This window comes from Procambarus clarkii, chromosome 90 (genome assembly GCF_040958095.1).
Source record: "Procambarus clarkii isolate CNS0578487 chromosome 90, FALCON_Pclarkii_2.0, whole genome shotgun sequence".
NCBI classification, from domain to species: Eukaryota; Metazoa; Arthropoda; class Malacostraca; order Decapoda; family Cambaridae; genus Procambarus; species Procambarus clarkii.
In genome coordinates this window covers 20791320-20810986 of record NC_091239.1, presented here as the reverse complement: position 1 = coordinate 20810986, position 19667 = coordinate 20791320, and the positions used below count along the sequence as shown (strand labels likewise).

Sequence of the window (19667 nt, the reverse complement as noted above, 5' to 3'; positions counted from 1 at the left end):
GCCTGCCTCCTTACCAGCCTGCCTGCCTCCTCCTCTGCCAGCCTGCCTGCCAGCCAACCTGCCAGCCAGCCTGCCTGCCAGCCAATCTGCCAGCCAGCCTGCCAGCCAGCCTTCCTGCCTGTTGGCCTGCCAGCCTGCCTGTCAGCCTGCCAGCCTGCCTGTCAGTCTGCCAGCCTGCCAGCTGGCCTTCCTGCCTGCCAGCCTGCTAGCCTGCCAGCCAGCCAGCCAGCCAGCCAGCCAGCCAGCCAGCCAGCCAGTCAGTCAGCCTGCCTGCCAGCCAGCCAGCCAGCCAGCCAGCCAGCCAGCCTGCCTCTCTGCCTGCCTCTCTGCCTACCTGCCTGCCTGCCTGCCTGCCTGCCTGCCTGCCTGCCTCTCTGCCTGCCTTTCCCTCCCTAATTCTCCCATCCTCCCTCACTACTTCCCCTCCCTTCCTGCCTATCTCCTAACATCTTTCCCTACCTCCTCCTCTGTCCTAGCATCTTTTCCTAGCTCCCCCTCCCTCCTAGCATCTCTCCCTACCTTCCCCTCCCTCCTAGCATCTCTCCCTACCTCCCCCCTCCCTCCTAGCATCTCTCCCTCCCTCCCTTTCTCACTAATTCTCCCCCTCTCTCTCACTGATTCTCCCCCTTCTCTCATACTGCCTCCCACCTAAGCTCCCCCATCCATCCACCCACCAGTCAGCCATCACTGACACAATATGTGCATTTGGAGCCGACATGGTGCACAGATTTTTCTTGATTGTGCAGATATGTAAAACAAAAGCACAGAATGAACATTCCAGCCTCATGTCAATTCAAAATAATAGGAATAATAGGCCGTGAATCTGTGAAGTCACAGTGGGCAAACTGGACCACCTCCCACCACCACCACAGGCCGGCACGACGCTTGGCGGACCCCTTCCTACCCGAACATGCTGACTCCCCAACCCCAATCAGGAAACTGGAAGTTTTGGATAACTAAACTAAAGAAACCAAGTGGTGCTCTGTATATACAGAGCACCACTTAGTTTCCGAACCCCTTGGGGACGAGACCCGTTCGGTTAACATGTCAGTTCGTATACGAGAAATGAAGGAAAAAATATAAAAAAATGAAAAAAATCTAGGGGAACAAATTGACAGGTTCATAGCGTAAATGCGACTGTATTTTGTTTGTACTCACCAATAATTGAAGTCCTGATCCGCTTATGTTGATGATTGATGTTGATGAAGCATAGTTATTTACATGGAAGAGGTGGTGGTGGATGTTGATGGTGTTGGGTTGACTGAAGTTGTTGGGTTGACTGGGTCAACATGTGATGAGTCAGGTGCAGGTGATGCAATGCGAGCTTTCTTGGAAACCATTGCAAAAGACTGTAATTGACATTTGTTTCATTCCCTTGGCTCTTGTTTTTAAAAACTTCATATACATATTGTACTGAGTCATCATGTCCTTAATTTCAAACTCGCTGTTACTCCTGTCCATAAATGCCAGAATTTCTTCAAAATTTTTCTGAATTTTTTCCATATTACAATTTTCCTTTAACGTTTCTTCATCCTCTTCCTCTCCATCTTCTTCATTACACTCTTCTGACATTTTTGCTGTACATACTAATTCTATAATTTCATCATCAGTCATGTTTCGATTGTTTGGGGCTTCATCAAAATCTATCCATCTATCTATGTCATCTTCTATTGTTTCACTCACCAGTTCTGTTTTAAGCTCAGGGGATTTAATCCCCTTGACATAGGCTAGGAGTTCCTCTCTTAATTTTTTCTTCTTGCTAACTTTCTTCACTGCAATTCCTTCAAAATCTGCCTCGTCATCTTCCTCAGGAAACAGACTTGACGTGGGCCAAAGTTTTTTCCAACCATTTCTTAGTGTTGTCTGCTTTACCTCATCCCACGCACTAACAATAGTCCAGATAGCTGACTTTATTGTAAAGACTTTATAAAAGTCCTTAAGTGTTCCAAGCTGATTATTAAGACGCCTGGCAAACATCCTCTTGTAGTGGTGTTTAAGGTTCTTAATTATTCCTTGATCCATGGGTTGGATCACTGAAGTTGAATTGGGTGGCAAGAACATTCCAATAATATTGCCATTTACTAGCTCATCACCTCGTGGATGTGTTGAACTGTTATCTAGCAGCAGCACAACTTTGCTGTTTTGCGGGAGACCAACACTTTTCAGGTGCTCCTTCACCTCGGGTACAAAGTTCTTATTAAACCACTCGACAAATATTACTCGAGACATCCACGCACTTGGCTAGTTTTTATAAATCACTGGGAGGTACCTGGCTGACTTTAACCCTTCAATTGCGCATCGCATCATATGATGCTTTGACCAACTTGCAGTAAATTGCGCATCGCATCATGTGATGCTTTGGAGTACTACGCAAGATTTAAACGGCCCGCGGATACACGGGGTTCACCACACCTTCATCAGGGCTCTTGTAAACGGACGCCATTTTTAAAAAAAATCGTGGGCCAAACTCCAGGGTGTTAGGGGCCTCAGTATTGAGTCAGCTACCAAGCCTGATGCACGCAGCATGAGCTCACAGCACTGCTGTTCAGCTTGTGACCACAGCATCGCCTAAAAATGCCATAATATACTTGTTCATGCTATTATGTAGCGATGATATTATTACAAAAGACCCCTGATTGTGATAAAACTGACCAGGGTTCTGATAATAGCAGGATTGTGGTGATATTTGGCGCTGTGCGCCATGGAGGGAGGAGTAATGCTGTGGGAGGGAGGATGGTGGCATTGTCTTTTGAGTGTGTGTGGCCACCTTTTATTGACTGCACTCACCATACCAGCTTAGTGGTTCGCTATGGTGAACACAAATGTAGATACTTATATATAACGTGTGTATAGTGTGAGATAACAGCGAGAGTAGGAGGTTGGGAGCTGCCATTTTGGTGAGGGAGGAGCGTCGTCTGCAGGACTTATCATGTTGTTTACTGATGACCACGATGGTCTTTGGGCACCATACCAGTTTACTTGTACAAGTATGGTGAATAAAACAGGTAGATATTTATATATAATGTGTGTATATAGCGTAATAACACCACAAACAGTATTGTTGTAGGAGAAATATTAGTGCGTCTGGCCTTGAGGGTGGCCGCCACCAGCTGACTGTGTGAGTAGCTACGTCTCTCTGCCTTTACTCACCATACAAGCTTAGATGTACAGTTATGGTGAACAAAACATGTAAATACTTATATATAACGTCTGTATATAAAAGCAAAAACACTATGGTGGGTGGAGAATGGTGGCAAGTCAGGTGAGGTGAGGGAGGGAGTGGCAGCCAGTCACTGCCTGCCACTGCCACTGCCACTCAGCATACCAACTTAGTGGTTTGTCATGGTGAACAAAACATGCAGATACTTATGTATAACCTGTGTATATAGTGTAATAACCGACAAAGTATTTGTTCACTGTTTGATGAACATAATTGAATCAACAATATGCACACCATATTTTTGAGTACAGCGATGATTCACTCATTTTATTATATAAATATATCACACTACACACTATTGAATAATATTACAGCAAAAAAACTACGAAAAATCAATCAGAGACATTGAAATAATTAGGTATTTATCTCTTTGTGGAAACTCTGGCCTGACAGCTGGCGATCAACAGACCGCCTGGGACGCACGCTCAGTCAGCGCCTGATTTTTGTCATACTTCCCCGCCCTATAGTGGGCAATATATGCCACTTACGATTTTTTTATTATTTTTCCTGTGATCAGTGAACACAAATTAACAGGTTAGGAAGAAAAAATAATTTTTTTTTTTTTTTTTTTTGGTATGCGCCTGTGGGTGTCACATTTTATATAGCTATGCGCCATTTAAGGGTTAAAGCCCTGGGGTTTTTACTAATTCCAATCACAAGTAATTTTAATTTGTGCGTGCCAGCTGCATTTGCACAGCTCAACAAAGAAATTCTCTTTTTGTTCTGTTTATAACCACCTGAAGGATCGTCCTCATCACTATGAGCCATCGTTTCTGTGGGAAGCATACGCCAGTACAAACCTGTCTCATCAGCATTATAAATTTGCTCTGGAGATAAATTTTTTTCCTGCTCCATCTCTGCAAATTTACTTACATACTCATCAGCACCAACAATATCAGCAGATTGTCTTTCACCATGCACTTTAATGAACCTAATTCCATGACGGGTTTTAAAACTTCTGAGCCATCCATCACTGTATACACACTTTTGAGTAATTTTCATTGCTTAGTGAAATTCACGCGCCTTTTCCACGAGCAGCCAGCCTGCCACTGGCTTCTTCGTCACCTCACGTCTCTGTACCACTCCCACACTGCGTTATCAACACTCCACCTTTGCTTTACTTACTACCTTTTTATTTCGTATTGCTTTATCACTTTCACTTCTAGAGAAATAGTAAAAAATGATAGGTTTAGCCTTAAGAAGATCAAAAGCAGTACTTTTACTAATGCCATATTCAGCGCACACGGCACTTCTCGGGACACCACTCTCCACCTTCTTAATTATTTCAACTTCTCAAATGTCATCACTGACCTCTTTCTTTTACGTAACCCGCTTGTAGATGCTTTCACTGACACAATGTGTGCATTTGGAGTCGACATGGTGCACGGATGTTCCTTGATTGTGCCGATATGTAAAACAAAGTCACGGAATGAACACTCCAGTCTCGTGACAAACTCAAACAATGGGAACAATAGGCCGTGAGTCTGTGACGTCATAGGGTAGCAGGCGGCACCCGACACGATCAGTGAGCAAACTAACCCATCTCCCACCCACCCACCACCACGGGCCGGCACGACGCTTGGCTGACCGCTTCCTTACCCGAACTTGGTTCGTGTAGGATAACCCCAACCCCGGCCGGTGTGAAGCTTGGCGGACTACTTCCTATCCGAACTTAGTTCGTGTAACGTGACTCCCCAACTCCAATCAGGAAACTGGAAGTTTCGGATAACTGTAGTTCGGGAACCAAGTGGTGCTCTGTACTGTGTGTGTGTGTATTATATATATATATATATATAATATATATATATATATATATATATATATATATATATATATATATATTATTAAATATGACCGAAAAAGTAAGATTAATAATTCTAACACGAATTTTCTCAATCTTTCGTACATTTCTTTTCACTGTTGGAGGTAATTCAAAAATCAATTCTCCAAAATTCATTTTTATTTCTAGTCTGACGCGACACTTGAGCGCGTTTCGTAAAACTTATTACATTTTCAAAGACTTTAGTTAACACATACACAACTGAATAGAGCTTACACATCTCCGATTTTGTTTATATCTACATTTGAGTGAGGTGGATGGGGTGAGGTGGTATTTAATAAGGTATTAATTTCATCAACACAAGCCAGAACATGAAACAATGGGTATTGAATAGAAGTGATTGTAGAAAGCCTATTGGTCCATATTTCTTGATGCTTCTATATTGGAGCGGAGTCTTGAGGTGGGTAGAATATAGTTGTGCATTAATTGGCTGTTGATTGCTGGTGTTGACTTATTGATGTGTAATGCCTCGCAAACGTCAAGCCGCCTGCTATCGCTGTATCTATCGATGATTTCTGTGTTGTTTACTAGGATTTCTCTGGCGATGGTTTGGTTGTGGGAAGAGATTATATGTTCCTTAATGGAGCCCTGTTGTTTATGCATATATATATATATATATATATTGTGACGGTAACGCGTTGGTGTTCGGCTGTTCAAAGCTAGGGGTATGGCCTCGTCACATAGTATTAAAAAAAAATAGAAAATCTGGAACTTCGTCTGTGGTAAGGTAAGGAGAAGACACACAAAACACAAGTAAACTTTAACAATGAAATTTTAATTACGTTAAATTAACAAAACATGAATAAAATGGACAAACAATTTCGTATAATAAAATCAATCAATCAAAATAATAAGAATAATTAAATGACACAATGAAAAGTTAAGACAAGTGAGCAAAATAACAAGAAGTGCAATATACAAGTAAATGAAAGGTGCTGGAATATTGGCTTTAAGCTCTCACCTCTCTTAGTACACGTACGCCAAAGCTTACGTCTAGCAGGGAGAAGTGTTAACTGTGTGAAAGCACGGAATATTCTGAGGACTGAGGTCGTGGCGGCCCCAGACATCAAGTAGTATGGGGGGGTGGAGTGCAGTTGCAGCCCGACCGGCGACCAATCAGAGGAGCCGGCAGCAAGACGGGTAGTTTGGCGGTTTGAGTCTGAGCAGGTGTTCCTGGCTGCATACGTTTTGCGCTCTGGCAAACCTTGGAGATGTTGTTGTCGTTGTTGGACATTTCTTCCATAGTAGTTTTATATAGTTGTATCGACGTAATTGTGGAGGGAAGAGCAGGCTCAATCTCTTGAAGGAGATTGTCACAACTCTCCCCCGAAGCCTGCGGTTCTGGAAGAAGTACGTCGTTATGTGGTGGAGTAATGGATGGAGTCGCTTCTACTTCATAAACTCTGGAGAGGGCATCGGCTATGGTGTTGTCAGAACCCTTGATATAGCGGATCTCCAGGTTGAAATCTTGTAAATACAGAGCCCATCGTAGAAGACGCTGGTTGGTGAATTGGGCTTGATGTAGGAAGCGGAGAGGGTTGTGGTCTGAGAAGATGGTGGTAGACCTGGCGCCTTGTAGGTACGGAGCGAAGTGTTGGAGGTTCAGGACGATGGATAGTAGCTCCTTTTCAATAGTGCTGTAGTTCCTCTGGTGTGGTTTCAGTTTGTAGCTGTAGTAGCTGACAGGTAGAACCTCCTCGCCTCGTTGTTGCATCAGGACACCACCAACGCCGGTACCACTGGCGTCGACATGAAGGACGAAAGGCTTGGTGATATCTGGAGAGGCGAGAATGGGGTTAGAACAGAGGAGGAATTTGAGTTGTTCGAAAGCAACGGTTTGCTGCATGGTCCAATTATACCGTTGCTTGGGACTGGTTAATAGAATTAGAGGTGTGGCGACTGTACTGAAATTCCTCACAAACCTACGGTAGTAGGAGGCAAGACCAAGGAAGCGCAGGAGCTGCTTCCTGGTGGTAGGCTGTGGATACTGTTGGATGGCTTGAGTGTGTGAGTCTAACGGAGCTATGCTGCCACTCCCAATAACATGACCCAGATAACGCACTTTACCTTTCGCGAAAGTGGACTTGCCCAGGTTGATGGTGAGGCCGGCTGTCAGGAGCTTGGAGAACAGACGTCGCAGCTGGAGCAGATGTTCACTCCAGGTGTTGGAGGCTACGACGATATCGTCCTGGTAGGCGTATGTGTTATCCAAGCCCTGGATGACACGGTTGACAGCTCTTTGAAAGGTGGCCGGGGCATTACATAGTCCGAAAGGAAGGCGTTCATATCTGAAAAGTCCAAAAGGAGTGATGAAGGCAGATATCTCTTTAGCGCGCTCCGTTAGACACACTTGATAGTACCCCTTAAGCAAGTCCACTTGGGACAAGTACTGGGCACTACCAATGGCATCAAGGATGTCATCTATCCTTGGCAAGGGGTAAGCATCCTTGACAGTTACATTGTTCAGTTTACGATAGTCAGTGCATAACCGCACCTTACCTTGGGGTTTGGGCACCAAGATACAAGGTGAGGCCCAGGGGGACTCACAAGGTGTAGCCAGTCCATGATCCAAGAGGTACTGCACCTCAGCACGCATGACTTCCTTCTTGCTCGGGCTGATTCGGTAGAAGGGTTGACGAATCGGCCGGGTGTCGGGGAGCAGTTGGATGTCGTGCTGGGTAACATTACACTCTTGGGGATCATCTCGGAACAACTCTTGATGTCCTCTGAAGATCTTGACGAGAGGTGCACTATGATTATCCTGAAAGTATTTGGGAAGATCATTAAGGATTTCGGAATTAGAAAGCGCTGACTCCTTGTCAGTGCTTTCGGGAGGAGAAGCTGGGAAGGTCTCACTGTGGATGTAGGGTTCTGTGAAGGTGGAATAGTTAATTAGGACAGTGGGAGGAGTACCATTATATTGCTTCAGGAGGTTGACGTGGCACAGCTGGGTCTTCCGCCGCCTATCTGGAGTCTCTATTACGTAGTTGTTGTTATTCCTGCACTCTTTGACGCGGTAGGGTCCTGAAAACCTGTTTTGGAAAGGTGAACCTGGGATAGGGAAGTATGCAAGGACGAAGTCTCCCGGCTTGAATTTTCTTACTTTGCTGGTCTGGTCGTAATGAGTCTTCATTCTCTCCTGGGCTTTCAATAGATTATCATGGGCAAAACGGTGGACTCTCTCTAGAATGTGTTGAAGGTTTTGAAGAAACTGGGGCACATTCTGATGCTCACTGAAGGTGGCATCTCTGAGAGAGTCTTTGAAAGCCTTAAGGGGAGTACGGCACTTACGGCCGTAGAGCATCTCATAAGGAGATACTCCTAGGGACTCATTGGGGAGACTTCTGTAAATACACATTATAAGGTCAATCTGCTTATCCCAATCCTTAGAGGTTTCACTACAAAACTTTTTCAAGAGTGCTTTGATGGTCTGATGACTACGTTCAAGAGAACCCTGTGAAGCAGGATGATAGGGGCTGGACAATACCTGTTTGATGTTGAACTCCTCCAGTGTCCTTTTGAAGAGATCACTGGTGAAGTTGGTACCACAGTCGCTCTGAATCTCCCTGGGAAATCCGTATTGAGTGAAGATCTTCAATAGATGTTTTATAACCGTAGCAGCCGTGATGTTCTTCACTGGAACTGCTATGGGAAATCTGGTGGTAGGACACAGGATGGTTAGGATGTAGGCGTTACCTGAACTGGTCCGAGGTAAAGGACCGACACAGTCTATTATGAGTCTGTGGAAAGGTTCCGCAGGCACCTGTATGGGAATCAGTGGCGCTCTGGGAATGGAGATGTTCGGTTTGCCTGCCATCTGACATGTATGACACTGTTTTACGTACTGTTTGACGTTATTTACCATACCTGGCCAGTAGTAGTCTTGACGAATTCCATGGTAAGTCTTGTTGAAGCCGTAGTGGGAGAGCGCTCCGTGGGCCAGGTGTAGAATAGTGGGCCGCAGGCTGGTGGGAATCACAAGTTGTTCGATGTTGGCCCAATCGTCCTCCTCCTTCAGTTTACTGGGTCTATATCTGCGGTAGAGCAAGTCGTTCTCTAGGAAGAACCCAGGAATACTGTCGGGTTGAGTCTCAGCCTGGAAAAACAATGGTGTTAAAGTAAGATCTTCCCTCTGCAACTTACGGAACTCCAACTTGGTCAGATGTGGGGGTAGTTTCTGAGGGTCTTGAGGGACAGCGGTAGCAGTAGAGTCAGCTGGCTGTGGACGTGCGGCTTGTGCACGGGTTATCACGAGAACCGGAGGAGAAACTTCATCACTCTCTTGAACCTCTGCTGGAACATACTCTAGAATAGGGTTACTTGGCACAGAGTTACACACCTGGGGTTTGTCCATGACGATCAGGTTGGTCGGTTGCAGGTCTTCTGCCAAGTCGTTGCCTAGGAGAAGTTGCACTCCAGGCATGGGAAAAGGCTTTTCCCTGACGGCGACTTGGACTTCCCCGTTCACGTAGGGACAATCCAGGTGGACTCTGGCGAGAGGGTATGGAGTGGTAGCAGTGAGGTCAGTGATGAAGACAGTTTCTCCGGTGTAGGTGATGTTGGGCACAGCCGACTTCAAGATGATCGATTGAAGAGCCGCTGTGTCCCTCAAGATCTTCAATTTGAAACGTCCCTCCGGATTTGAACCGTTGGCAGAGACAGTTCCAGTATACAGGTGGTTACTGAAAAAGAGAAAGATCATTAACATCAACACCAACATTCATCACAGGCTTACCGGACTTAGGAGGAGTTGGTTTGGGTTTTTGTTGGTCAGTGGTTCCCTTGTATTGAGACTTACCACACTTGTCTATGGTATGTCCATAGAGTCTTACAATACTTGCAGTACAGTTGTGAACCAGCTTGATCGGGGCTCACTTTCTCGTAACTGTACCACGACTTCTTACTGGAGGATGGTTCGGGTGTCAGCCGGTGGATGAGGCTGTAAGTGTCAGCCGACTTAGCACACTTCAGGTAGTCGGTTTCTTCTTTATCTGCTAAGTAGAGGCGGACAGGAGGCGGCACACGTCTCAAGAATTCTTCAACAAGCATTAGGTTGACGAGTTCTGTAAAAGTAAAGACATGTGCTGCTTCCAGCCATTTCATGAAATACCTCCGTTTCGTGTTAGCAAACTCAAGGAAGGTAGTGGTACTTGCCTTCAGGTGGTCACGGAATTTCCTTCTATAACTTTCTGTGGAAAGTAGGTAGGCGTCCAACACTGCTTGTTTCAGAGTGTGGTAGTCATTCTCAGACGCCAAAGTACTGAGTGTGACTGCAGCTCTACCTGTAAGATGGACTCTGAGAAGTGTGGCCCATTGGTCGACAGGCCAACTGAGTTGATTAGCAAGGGTTTCAAAGGTGGTGAAGAACACATCAACTTCTGCTTCTACAAAGGATGGCATTAACTTACTTGCATGTGATATATTAAAACTGACGGGAAGATTGGCAGTAGCTTGCTGGCGTTGAGCGAGGTGTGAAGTTTCCAACGTGTATTCTCGTTGACGACACTCTAGAGCCAGAGTCGCTTGTTGCTTGTCATGTTCGCGTTGCATCTCCAACTCGCGTTGTTTGGTTTCAAGCTGTAAGCGTTCCCGCTCACGGAGTGTTTCAAGCTGTACTCGTTCCCGCTCCTGGAGTAAGGCAATCTCACGTTCTTGTTCTTCTCTTCGTATGGCAGCTGCTTCCCTTTGCTGCTCACGTTTAATCTTGGCCAGCTCTAGTTTGAGTTTCAGCGTTGCCAAATCAGTTTTATCTGCAATATAGTAAGTTTCATGAGTTTCAGAGTCTATCTTACCTTGCTCTAAATAGTAATCCAGCAACAGGTTGTATAGGTCATTTTTGTTGGCTTGGTAGGGAACTTCTAGTTGATACTCATGTGCAAGAGTTTGTAATTCAGTCCTCTTGGCACGACTTAAAGTCCCTATTTCACCTGCTGGATTTGCACGGAAAGCTTGGAGACGAAACATGGTGAAATTAGCAAATAAAGGTACACGAATATTCAATAGTGAATGTCAGAAACAGGACAACGTGGCAACTGGTACCTATCCTGTGAGATCTTTAACAATTAAAGTTAAGTAAAAGATGTTAAATGATTAAATTAAATCAAGGGCGCAGGAAATCTTGTACCCGGTACTCATGTAAGAGGATAAGGGCAAGAAAATCCTACTAACAAATGAAACAGAGTTTCGAAAACAAATGAAACAGTTAATTGCCTCAAAAGTAAAATTGGTAGTCCAAGGATGTAGGCATACCTTGCCAAGTCTCTATAGGACATAAAGCAAGTTTTTCCTACTGAATTTAATATGATACAGAATTAGCGAACTTTTGTGCTCTGAAAAAATAAGCTAATTCCCTACCATTGTATGTATCATCATCTCTGACTGACGTGTAGGGGTGCGAGGTGTCAACTGGTGACGAGAACTGCTGCTGAGGTCCCAATTCAGCAACTAAAGTTCGAGCTAGAGGAACTATGGCCCTCTTTGTCCTCCTACAGTCAGATTGCAGAAGATTGGGTACTCTTGACCCGGGGCAGACCACAGTACCAGGGTACCAATATGATGATCAGTCAAAATGAGAAATATCCAAGGGACAAAGATGGTAAACACGAGTAATAACACGGAGGGAGAGATGACCAATTAAGAGTATGACTGAGGCCTACAGTCACCACGTAATCCAAAGTTGTCTCACCTTCACCATATGTTACTCTCGTAATGCACAATACACCGCACCTTATAAAAAATGAAATTGAATATGAAAAATAGTAAAGCTACGTTAACAAAGTTAAATACGCTTACCATAAATTACCACTTGGCACCAGTACCTGAGTGAAGCTCCTAGGACAGGCCCCCATATAATATGTGACGGTAACGCGTTGGTGTTCGGCTGTTCAAAGCTAGGGGTATGGCCTCGTCACATAGTATTAAAAAAAAATAGAAAATCTGGAACTTCGTCTGTGGTAAGGTAAGGAGAAGACACACAAAACACAAGTAAACTTTAACAATGAAATTTTAATTACGTTAAATTAACAAAACATGAATAAAATGGACAAACAATTTCGTATAATAAAATCAATCAATCAAAATAATAAGAATAATTAAATGACACAATGAAAAGTTACGTTAAGACAAGTGAGCAAAATAACAAGAAGTGCAATATACAAGTAAATGAAAGGTGCTGGAATATTGGCTTTAAGCTATCACCTCTCTTAGTACACGTACGCCAAAGCTTACGTCTAGCAGGGAGAAGTGTTAACTGTGTGAAAGCACGGAATATTCTGAGGACTGAGGTCGTGGCGGCCCCAGACATCAAGTAGTATGGGGGGGTGGAGTGCAGTTGCAGCCCGACCGGCGACCAATCAGAGGAGCCGGCAGCAAGACGGGTAGTTTGGCGGTTTGAGTCTGAGCAGGTGTTCCTGGCTGCATAAGTTTTGCGCTCTGGCAAACCTTGGAGATGTTGTTGTCGTTGTTGGACATTTCTTCCATAGTAGTTTTATATAGTTGTATCGACGTAATTGTGGAGGGAAGAGCAGGCTCAATCTCTTGAAGGAGATTATTGTCACAATATATATATATATATATATATATATATATATATATATATATATATATATATATATATATATATAATGTCGTACCTAGTAGCCAGAACGCACTTCTCAGCCTACTATGCAAGGCCCGATTTGCCTAATAAGCCAAGTTTTCCTGAATTAATATATTTTCTCAAATTTTTTTCTTATGAAATGATAAAGCTACCCATTTCATTACGTATGAGGTCAATTTTTTTTATTGGAGTTAAAATTAACGTAGATATAGGACCGAACCTAACCAACCCTACCTAACCTAACCTAACCTATCTTTATAGGTTAGGTTAGGTAGCCAAAAAAGGTAGGTTAGGTTAGGTTAGGTAGGTTAGGTAGTCGAAAAACAATTAATTCATGAAAACTTGTCTTATTAGGCAAATCGGGCCTTGCATAGTAGGCTGAGAAGTGCGTTCTGGCTACTAGGTACAACATATATATATATATGTCGTACCTAGTAGCCAAACGCACTTCTCAGCCTACTATGCAAGGCCCGATTTGCCTAATAAGCCAAGTTTTCATGAATTAATGTTTTTTCGACAACCTACCTTTTTCGGCTACCTAACCTAACCTATGAAGATACAATAGGTTAGGTTAGGTAGGGTTGGTTAGGTTCGGTCATATATCTACGTTAATTTTAACTCCAATTAAAAAAAATTGACCTCATACATAATGAAATGGGTAGCTTTATCATTTCATAAGAAAAAAATTAGAGAAAATATATTAATTCATGAAAACTTGGCTTATTAGGCAAATTGGGCCTTGCATAGTAGGCTGAGAAGTACGTTCTGGCTACTAAGTACGACATATATATATATATATATATATATATATATATATATATATATATATATATATATATATATATATATATATATATATATATATATATATATACAGTATATATATATATATATATATATATATATATATATATATATATATATATATATATACAGTATATATATATATATATATATATACAGTATATATATATATATGTCGTACCTAGTAGCCAGAACGCACATCTCGGCCTACAATGCAAGGCCCGATTTGCCTAATAAGCCAAGTTTTCATGAATTAATTGTTTTTTGACTACCTAAACTACCTAACCTAACCTAACTTTTTCGGCTACCTAACCTAACCTAACCTATAAAGATAGGTTAGGTTAGGTTAGGTAGGGTTGGTTAGGTTCGGTCATATACCTGCGTTAATTTTAACTCCAATAAAAAAAATTGACCTCATACATAATGAAATGGGTAGCTTTATCATTTCATAAGAAAAAATTAGAGAAAATATATTAATTCAGGAAAACTTGGCTTATTAGGCAAATCGGGGCTTGCATAGTAGGCCGAGAGGTGCGTTCTGGCTACTAGGTACGACATATATATATATATACAGTATATATATATATATATATATATATATATATAATACACACACACACACACCAGTTGGTATACAAAATTATATGAACATGTTTGCTGATGATGCTAAGATAATAGGAAGGATAAGAAATTTAGATGATTGTCATGCCCTTCAAGAAGACCTGGACAAAATAAGTATATTGAGCACCACTTGGCAAATGGAATTTAATGTTAATAAATGTCATGTTATGGAATGTGGAATAGGAGAACATAGACCCCACACAACCTATATATTATGTGAGAAATCTTTAAAGAATTCTGATAAAGAAAAGGATCTAGGGGTGGTTTTAGATAGAAAAATGTCACCTGAGGACCACATTAAGAACATTTTGCGAGGAGCCTATGCTACACTTTCTAACCTTAGAATTGCTTTTAAATACATGGATGGAGAAATACTAAAGAAATTGTTTACGACTTTTGTTAGGCCAAAGCTAGAATATGCAGCTGTTGTGTGGTGCCCATATCTTAAGAAGCACATCAACAAACTGGAAAAGGTGCAAAGACATGCTACTAAGTGGCTCCCAGAACTGAAGGGCAAGAGCTACGAGGAGAGGTTAGAAGCATTAAATATGCCAAAACTAGAAGACAGAAGAAAAAGAGGTGATATGATCACTACGTACAAAATAGTTACAGGAATTGATAAAATCGACAGGGAAGACTTCCTGAGACCTGGAACTTCAAGAACAAGAGGTCATAGATTTAAACTAGCTAAACACAGATGCCGAAGAAATATAAGAAAATTCACCTTCGCAAATAGAGTGGTAGACGGTTGGAACAAGTTAAGTGAGAAGGTGGTGGAGGCCAAGACCGTCAGTAGTTTCAAAGCGTTATATGACAAAGAGTGCTGGGAAGACGGGACACCACGAGCGTAGCTCTCATCCTGTAACTACACTTAGGTAATTACACTTAGGTAATTACACACAGCTGGCAGCTGGCCCAGATGGAGTTTCACCATGGGTTCTGAGATAATGTGCATCTGAGCTCAGCATTCCAATTCACCTGATCTTTCAGGCATCCCTGTCTACAGGAATCGTAGCAGACGTGTGGAAACAGGCTAACATAGTTCCAATCTACAAAAATGGCAGCAGGGAAGACCCCCTCAATTATAGACCTGTATCATTGACAAGTGTAATAGTGAAAGTATTGGAAAAACTAATCAAAACTAAATGGGTAGAACACCTGGAGAGAAATGATATAATATCAGACAGACAGTATGGTTTTCGATCTGGAAGATCCTGTGTATCGAATTTACTCAGTTTCTATGATCGAGCCACAGAGATATTACAGGAAAGAGATGGTTGGGTTGACTGCATCTATCTGGACCTAAAAAAGGCTTTCGACAGAGTTCCACATAAGAGGTTGTTCTGGAAACTGGAAAATATTGGAGGGGTGACAGGTAAGCTTCTAACATGGATGATAAATTTTCTGACTGATAGAAAAATGAGGGCAGTAATCAGAGGCAATGTATCGGAATGGAGAAATGTCACAAGTGGAGTACCACAGGGTTCAGTTCTTGCACCAGTGATGTTTATTGTCTACATAAATGATCTACCAGTTGGTATACAGAATTATATGAACATGTTTGCTGATGATGCTAAGATAATAGGAAGGATAAGAAATTTAGATGACTGTCATGCCCTTCAAGAAGACCTGGACAAAATAAGTATATGGAGCACCACTTGGCAAATGGAATTTAATGTTAATAAATGTCATGTTATGGAATGTGGAATAGGAGAACATAGACCCCACACAACCTATATATTATGTGAGAAATCTTTAAAGAATTCTGATAAAGAAAGAGATCTAGGAGTGGTTCTAGATAGAAAACTATCACCTGAGGACCACATAAAGAATATTGTGCAAGGAGCCTATGCAATGCTTTCTAACTTCAGAATTGCATTTAAATACATGGGTGGCGATATACTAAGAAAATTGTTCATGACTTCTGTTAGGCCAAAGCTAGAATATGCAGCTGTTGTGTGGTGCCCATATCTTAAGAAGCACATCAACAAACTGGAAAAGGTGCAAAGACATGCTACTAAGTGGCTCCCAGAACTGAAGGGCAAGAGCTACGAGGAGAGGTTAGAAGCATTAAATATGCCAAAACTAGAAGACAGAAGAAAAAGAGGTGATATGATCACTACGTACAAAATAGTAACAGGAATTGATAAAATTGACAGGGAAGACTTCCTGAGACCTGGAACTTCAAGAACAAGAGGTCATAGATTTAAACTAGCTAAACACAGATGCCGAAGAAATATAAGAAAATTCACCTTCGCAAATAGAGTGGTAGGCGGTTGGAACAAGTTAAGTGAGAAGGTGGTGGAGGCCAAGACCGTCAGTAGTTTCAAAGCGTTATATGACAAAGAGTGCTGGGAAGACGGGACACCACGAGCGTAGCTCTCATCCTGTAACTACACTTAGGTAATTACTTAGGTAATTACACACAATGGGGCCTCAACTTAAGATGCTAATCCGTTCCCAGAGACGGATCGTAAGTCGAAATATCGTAAGTCAAAGCAATTTTTCCCATAAGAAAGAAAGAGAATTGAATTAATCCGTTCCCCACCCTCCAAAATATTAACATACAAATACATTTTATACTGAATACAATGTTTTTTCTAACTACAATACAGTACCAAAGTTTATCTTACCTTTATGGAGGGCTCTTGATGGTGTATGGAAGATGGTGATGAGGGGGGAGGAGGAGAGTTGTTACTGTTTGGATGGGGAGTCCCCTTCCATTATCACAACAGGCAGTGATGTTTTCTCTGAGGTACTTTCTCTCCTACATTTTGCCTGAATACCACTAGGACCTGGTTGTGGTTCAGTGCTCGTTTGTCTCACTACAAATTTGTCAAGAGACATTTGTTTTTCCCTTCGTTTTAACATTTGTCTGTAATGATGCATCACATTAGCACCCATAATGTCCTTTCTCTTAGCCAGTATGGTGGATATCGTTAACTGAGATTTCTTGTACTGCCTAGCCAGTCCAACAACCTGCACACCATCTTCATATTTACGAATGATCTCTTGTTTCTGCTCTATGGTCATCCTTCCATGGGATCTTATATGTTGAGCCTTACCACTGGCTTTCCTGGGACTCATGGCGTGATATATAATAATTACATTAATGTTCAAAATGCAAAAAATCACCACAAAAGTGAAATTTCTTACAGGCGCGATCGTCACTAAGCGGGCACCTGTAATAAACTGAGGCAGGTCTCCCGCGTGACCGGGAACCACGCGCTCGGTCGACCCGAATGTGTACCAACAAATATCGTAAGTCGATGACACCATCGGATGTCGAGTCGCATTCTGCGATGAAATTTACATCGTAACTCGAAATTATCGTAAGTAGGGGCAATCGTAACTTGAGGTGCCACTTTGTATATATATATATATATATATATATATATATATATATATATATATATATATATATATATATATATATATATATATATATATATATATATACATATATATATATATATATATATATATATATATATATACATATATATATATATATATATATATATATATATATATATATATATATATATATATATATACATATATATATATATACATATATATATATATATATATATATATATATATATATATATATATATATATATATATATATATATATATATATATATATATATATATATATGAGGCACAACTCTCCTAAACACGAGAGTGAAGTATACAACTTTAGAACACTTTCCCACCAGGAGACTCGAACCCTAGCCAGCACAGAAGCCTTCCAGCAACTGGCATAACAGGTACACCTTAACCCACTCCACCACCTGATATACTTATATATATAAATACTTATATACTTATATATATAAATACTTATATATAAATACTCCGAAATTACCATCTCTTTTAAGGGTCTGAGCAGGTGGTGGAGTGGGTTAAGGCGTACCTGTTATGCCAGTTGCTGGAAGGCTTCTGTACTGGCTAGGGTTCGAGTCTCCTGGTGGGAAAGTGTTCTAAAGTTGTATACTTCACTCTCGTGTTTAGGAGAGTTGTGCCTCAAGCATAGACACAGTGTTCTCCCATATTAACAGGGACTTGATGAAAAAACGTAAAAATGACCCCTCACTTGCTCTAGTGCTCTTGGGAGGTGGTGGTCTTTGGAGTGTATAAATACTTCGAAATTACCATCTCTTTTAAGGGTCTGAGCAGGTGGTGGAGTGGGTTAAGGCGTACCTGTTATGCCAGTTGCTGGAAGGCTTCTGTGCTGGCTAGGGTTCGAGTCTCCTGGTGGGAAAGTGTTCTAAAGTTTTATACTTCACTCTCGTGTTTAGGAGAGTTGTGCCTCAAGCATAGACACAGTGTTCTCCCATATTAACAGGGACTTGATGAAAAAACGTAAAAATGACCCCTCACTTGCTCTAGTGCTCTTGGGAGGTGGTGGTCTTTGGAGTGTATAAATACTCCGAAATTACCATCTCTTTTAAGGGTCTGAGCAGGTGGTGGAGTGGGTTAAGGCGTACCTGTTATGCCAGTTGCTGGAAGGCTTCTGTGCTGGCTAGGGTTTGAGTCTCCTGGTGGGAAAGTGTTCTAAAGTTGTATACTTCACTCTCGTGTTTAGGAGAGTTGTGCCTCAAGCATAGACACAGTGTTCTCCCATATTAACAGGGACTTGATGAAAAAACGTAAAAATGACCCCTCACTTGCTCTAGTGCTCTTGGGAGGTGGTGGTCTTTGGAGTGTATAAATACTCCAAAATTACCATCTCTTTTAAGGGTCTGAGCAGGTGGTGGAGTGGGTTAAGGCGTACCTGTTATGCCAGTTGCTGGAAGGCTTCTGTGCTGGCTAGGGTTTGAGTCTCCTGGTGGGAAAGTGTTCTAAAGTTGTATACTTCACTCTCGTGTTTAGGAGAGTTGTGCCTCAAGCATAGACACAGTGTTCTCCCATATTAACAGGGACTTGATGAAAAAACGTAAAAATGACCCCTCACTTGCTCTAGTGCTCTTGGGAGGTGGTGGTCTTTGGAGTGTATAAATACTCCGAAATTACCATCTCTTTTAAGGGTCTGAGCAGGTGGTGGAGTGGGTTAAGGCGTACCTGTTATGCCAGTTGCTGGAAGGCTTCTGTGCTGGCTAGGGTTCGAGTCTCCTGGTGGGAAAGTGTTCTAAAGTTGTATACTTCACTCTCGTGTTTAGGAGAGTTGTGCCTCAAGCATAGACACAGTGTTCTCCCATATTAACAGGGACTTGATAAAAAAACGTAAAAATGACCCCTCACTTGCTCTAGTGCTCTTGGGAGGTGGTGGTCTTTGGAGTGTATAAATACTCCGAAATTACCATCTCTTTTAAGGGTCTGAGCAGGTGGTGGAGTGGGTTAAGGCGTACCTGTTATGCCAGTTGCTGGAAGGCTTCTGTGCTGGCTAGGGTTTGAGTCTCCTGGTGGGAAAGTGTTCTAAAGTTGTGTATATATATATATAAATATATATATATATATATATATATATATATATATATATATATATATATATATATATATATATATATATATATATATATAATATATGACAGTGTCAGACCATGGAGGAAAATTGAAACAAAAAAGTAATTTGAACA

General features: G+C 41.9%; 2 protein-coding genes across 3 annotated transcripts in view; one reads left to right on the top strand and one right to left on the bottom strand.

The window, feature by feature from the left end:
• LOC138359296 (zinc finger protein 271-like) overlaps positions 1-19667 on the top strand; it is a 149709-nt gene that overhangs the window by 21967 nt on the left and 108075 nt on the right. The gene's annotated exons all lie outside the window — the stretch shown is intronic.
• LOC138359442 (jerky protein homolog-like) lies at positions 1300-2229 on the bottom strand. Its single transcript, XM_069318584.1, has one exon. It carries the CDS (start codon positions 2227-2229, stop codon positions 1300-1302), a length of 930 nt encoding a protein of 309 aa, XP_069174685.1.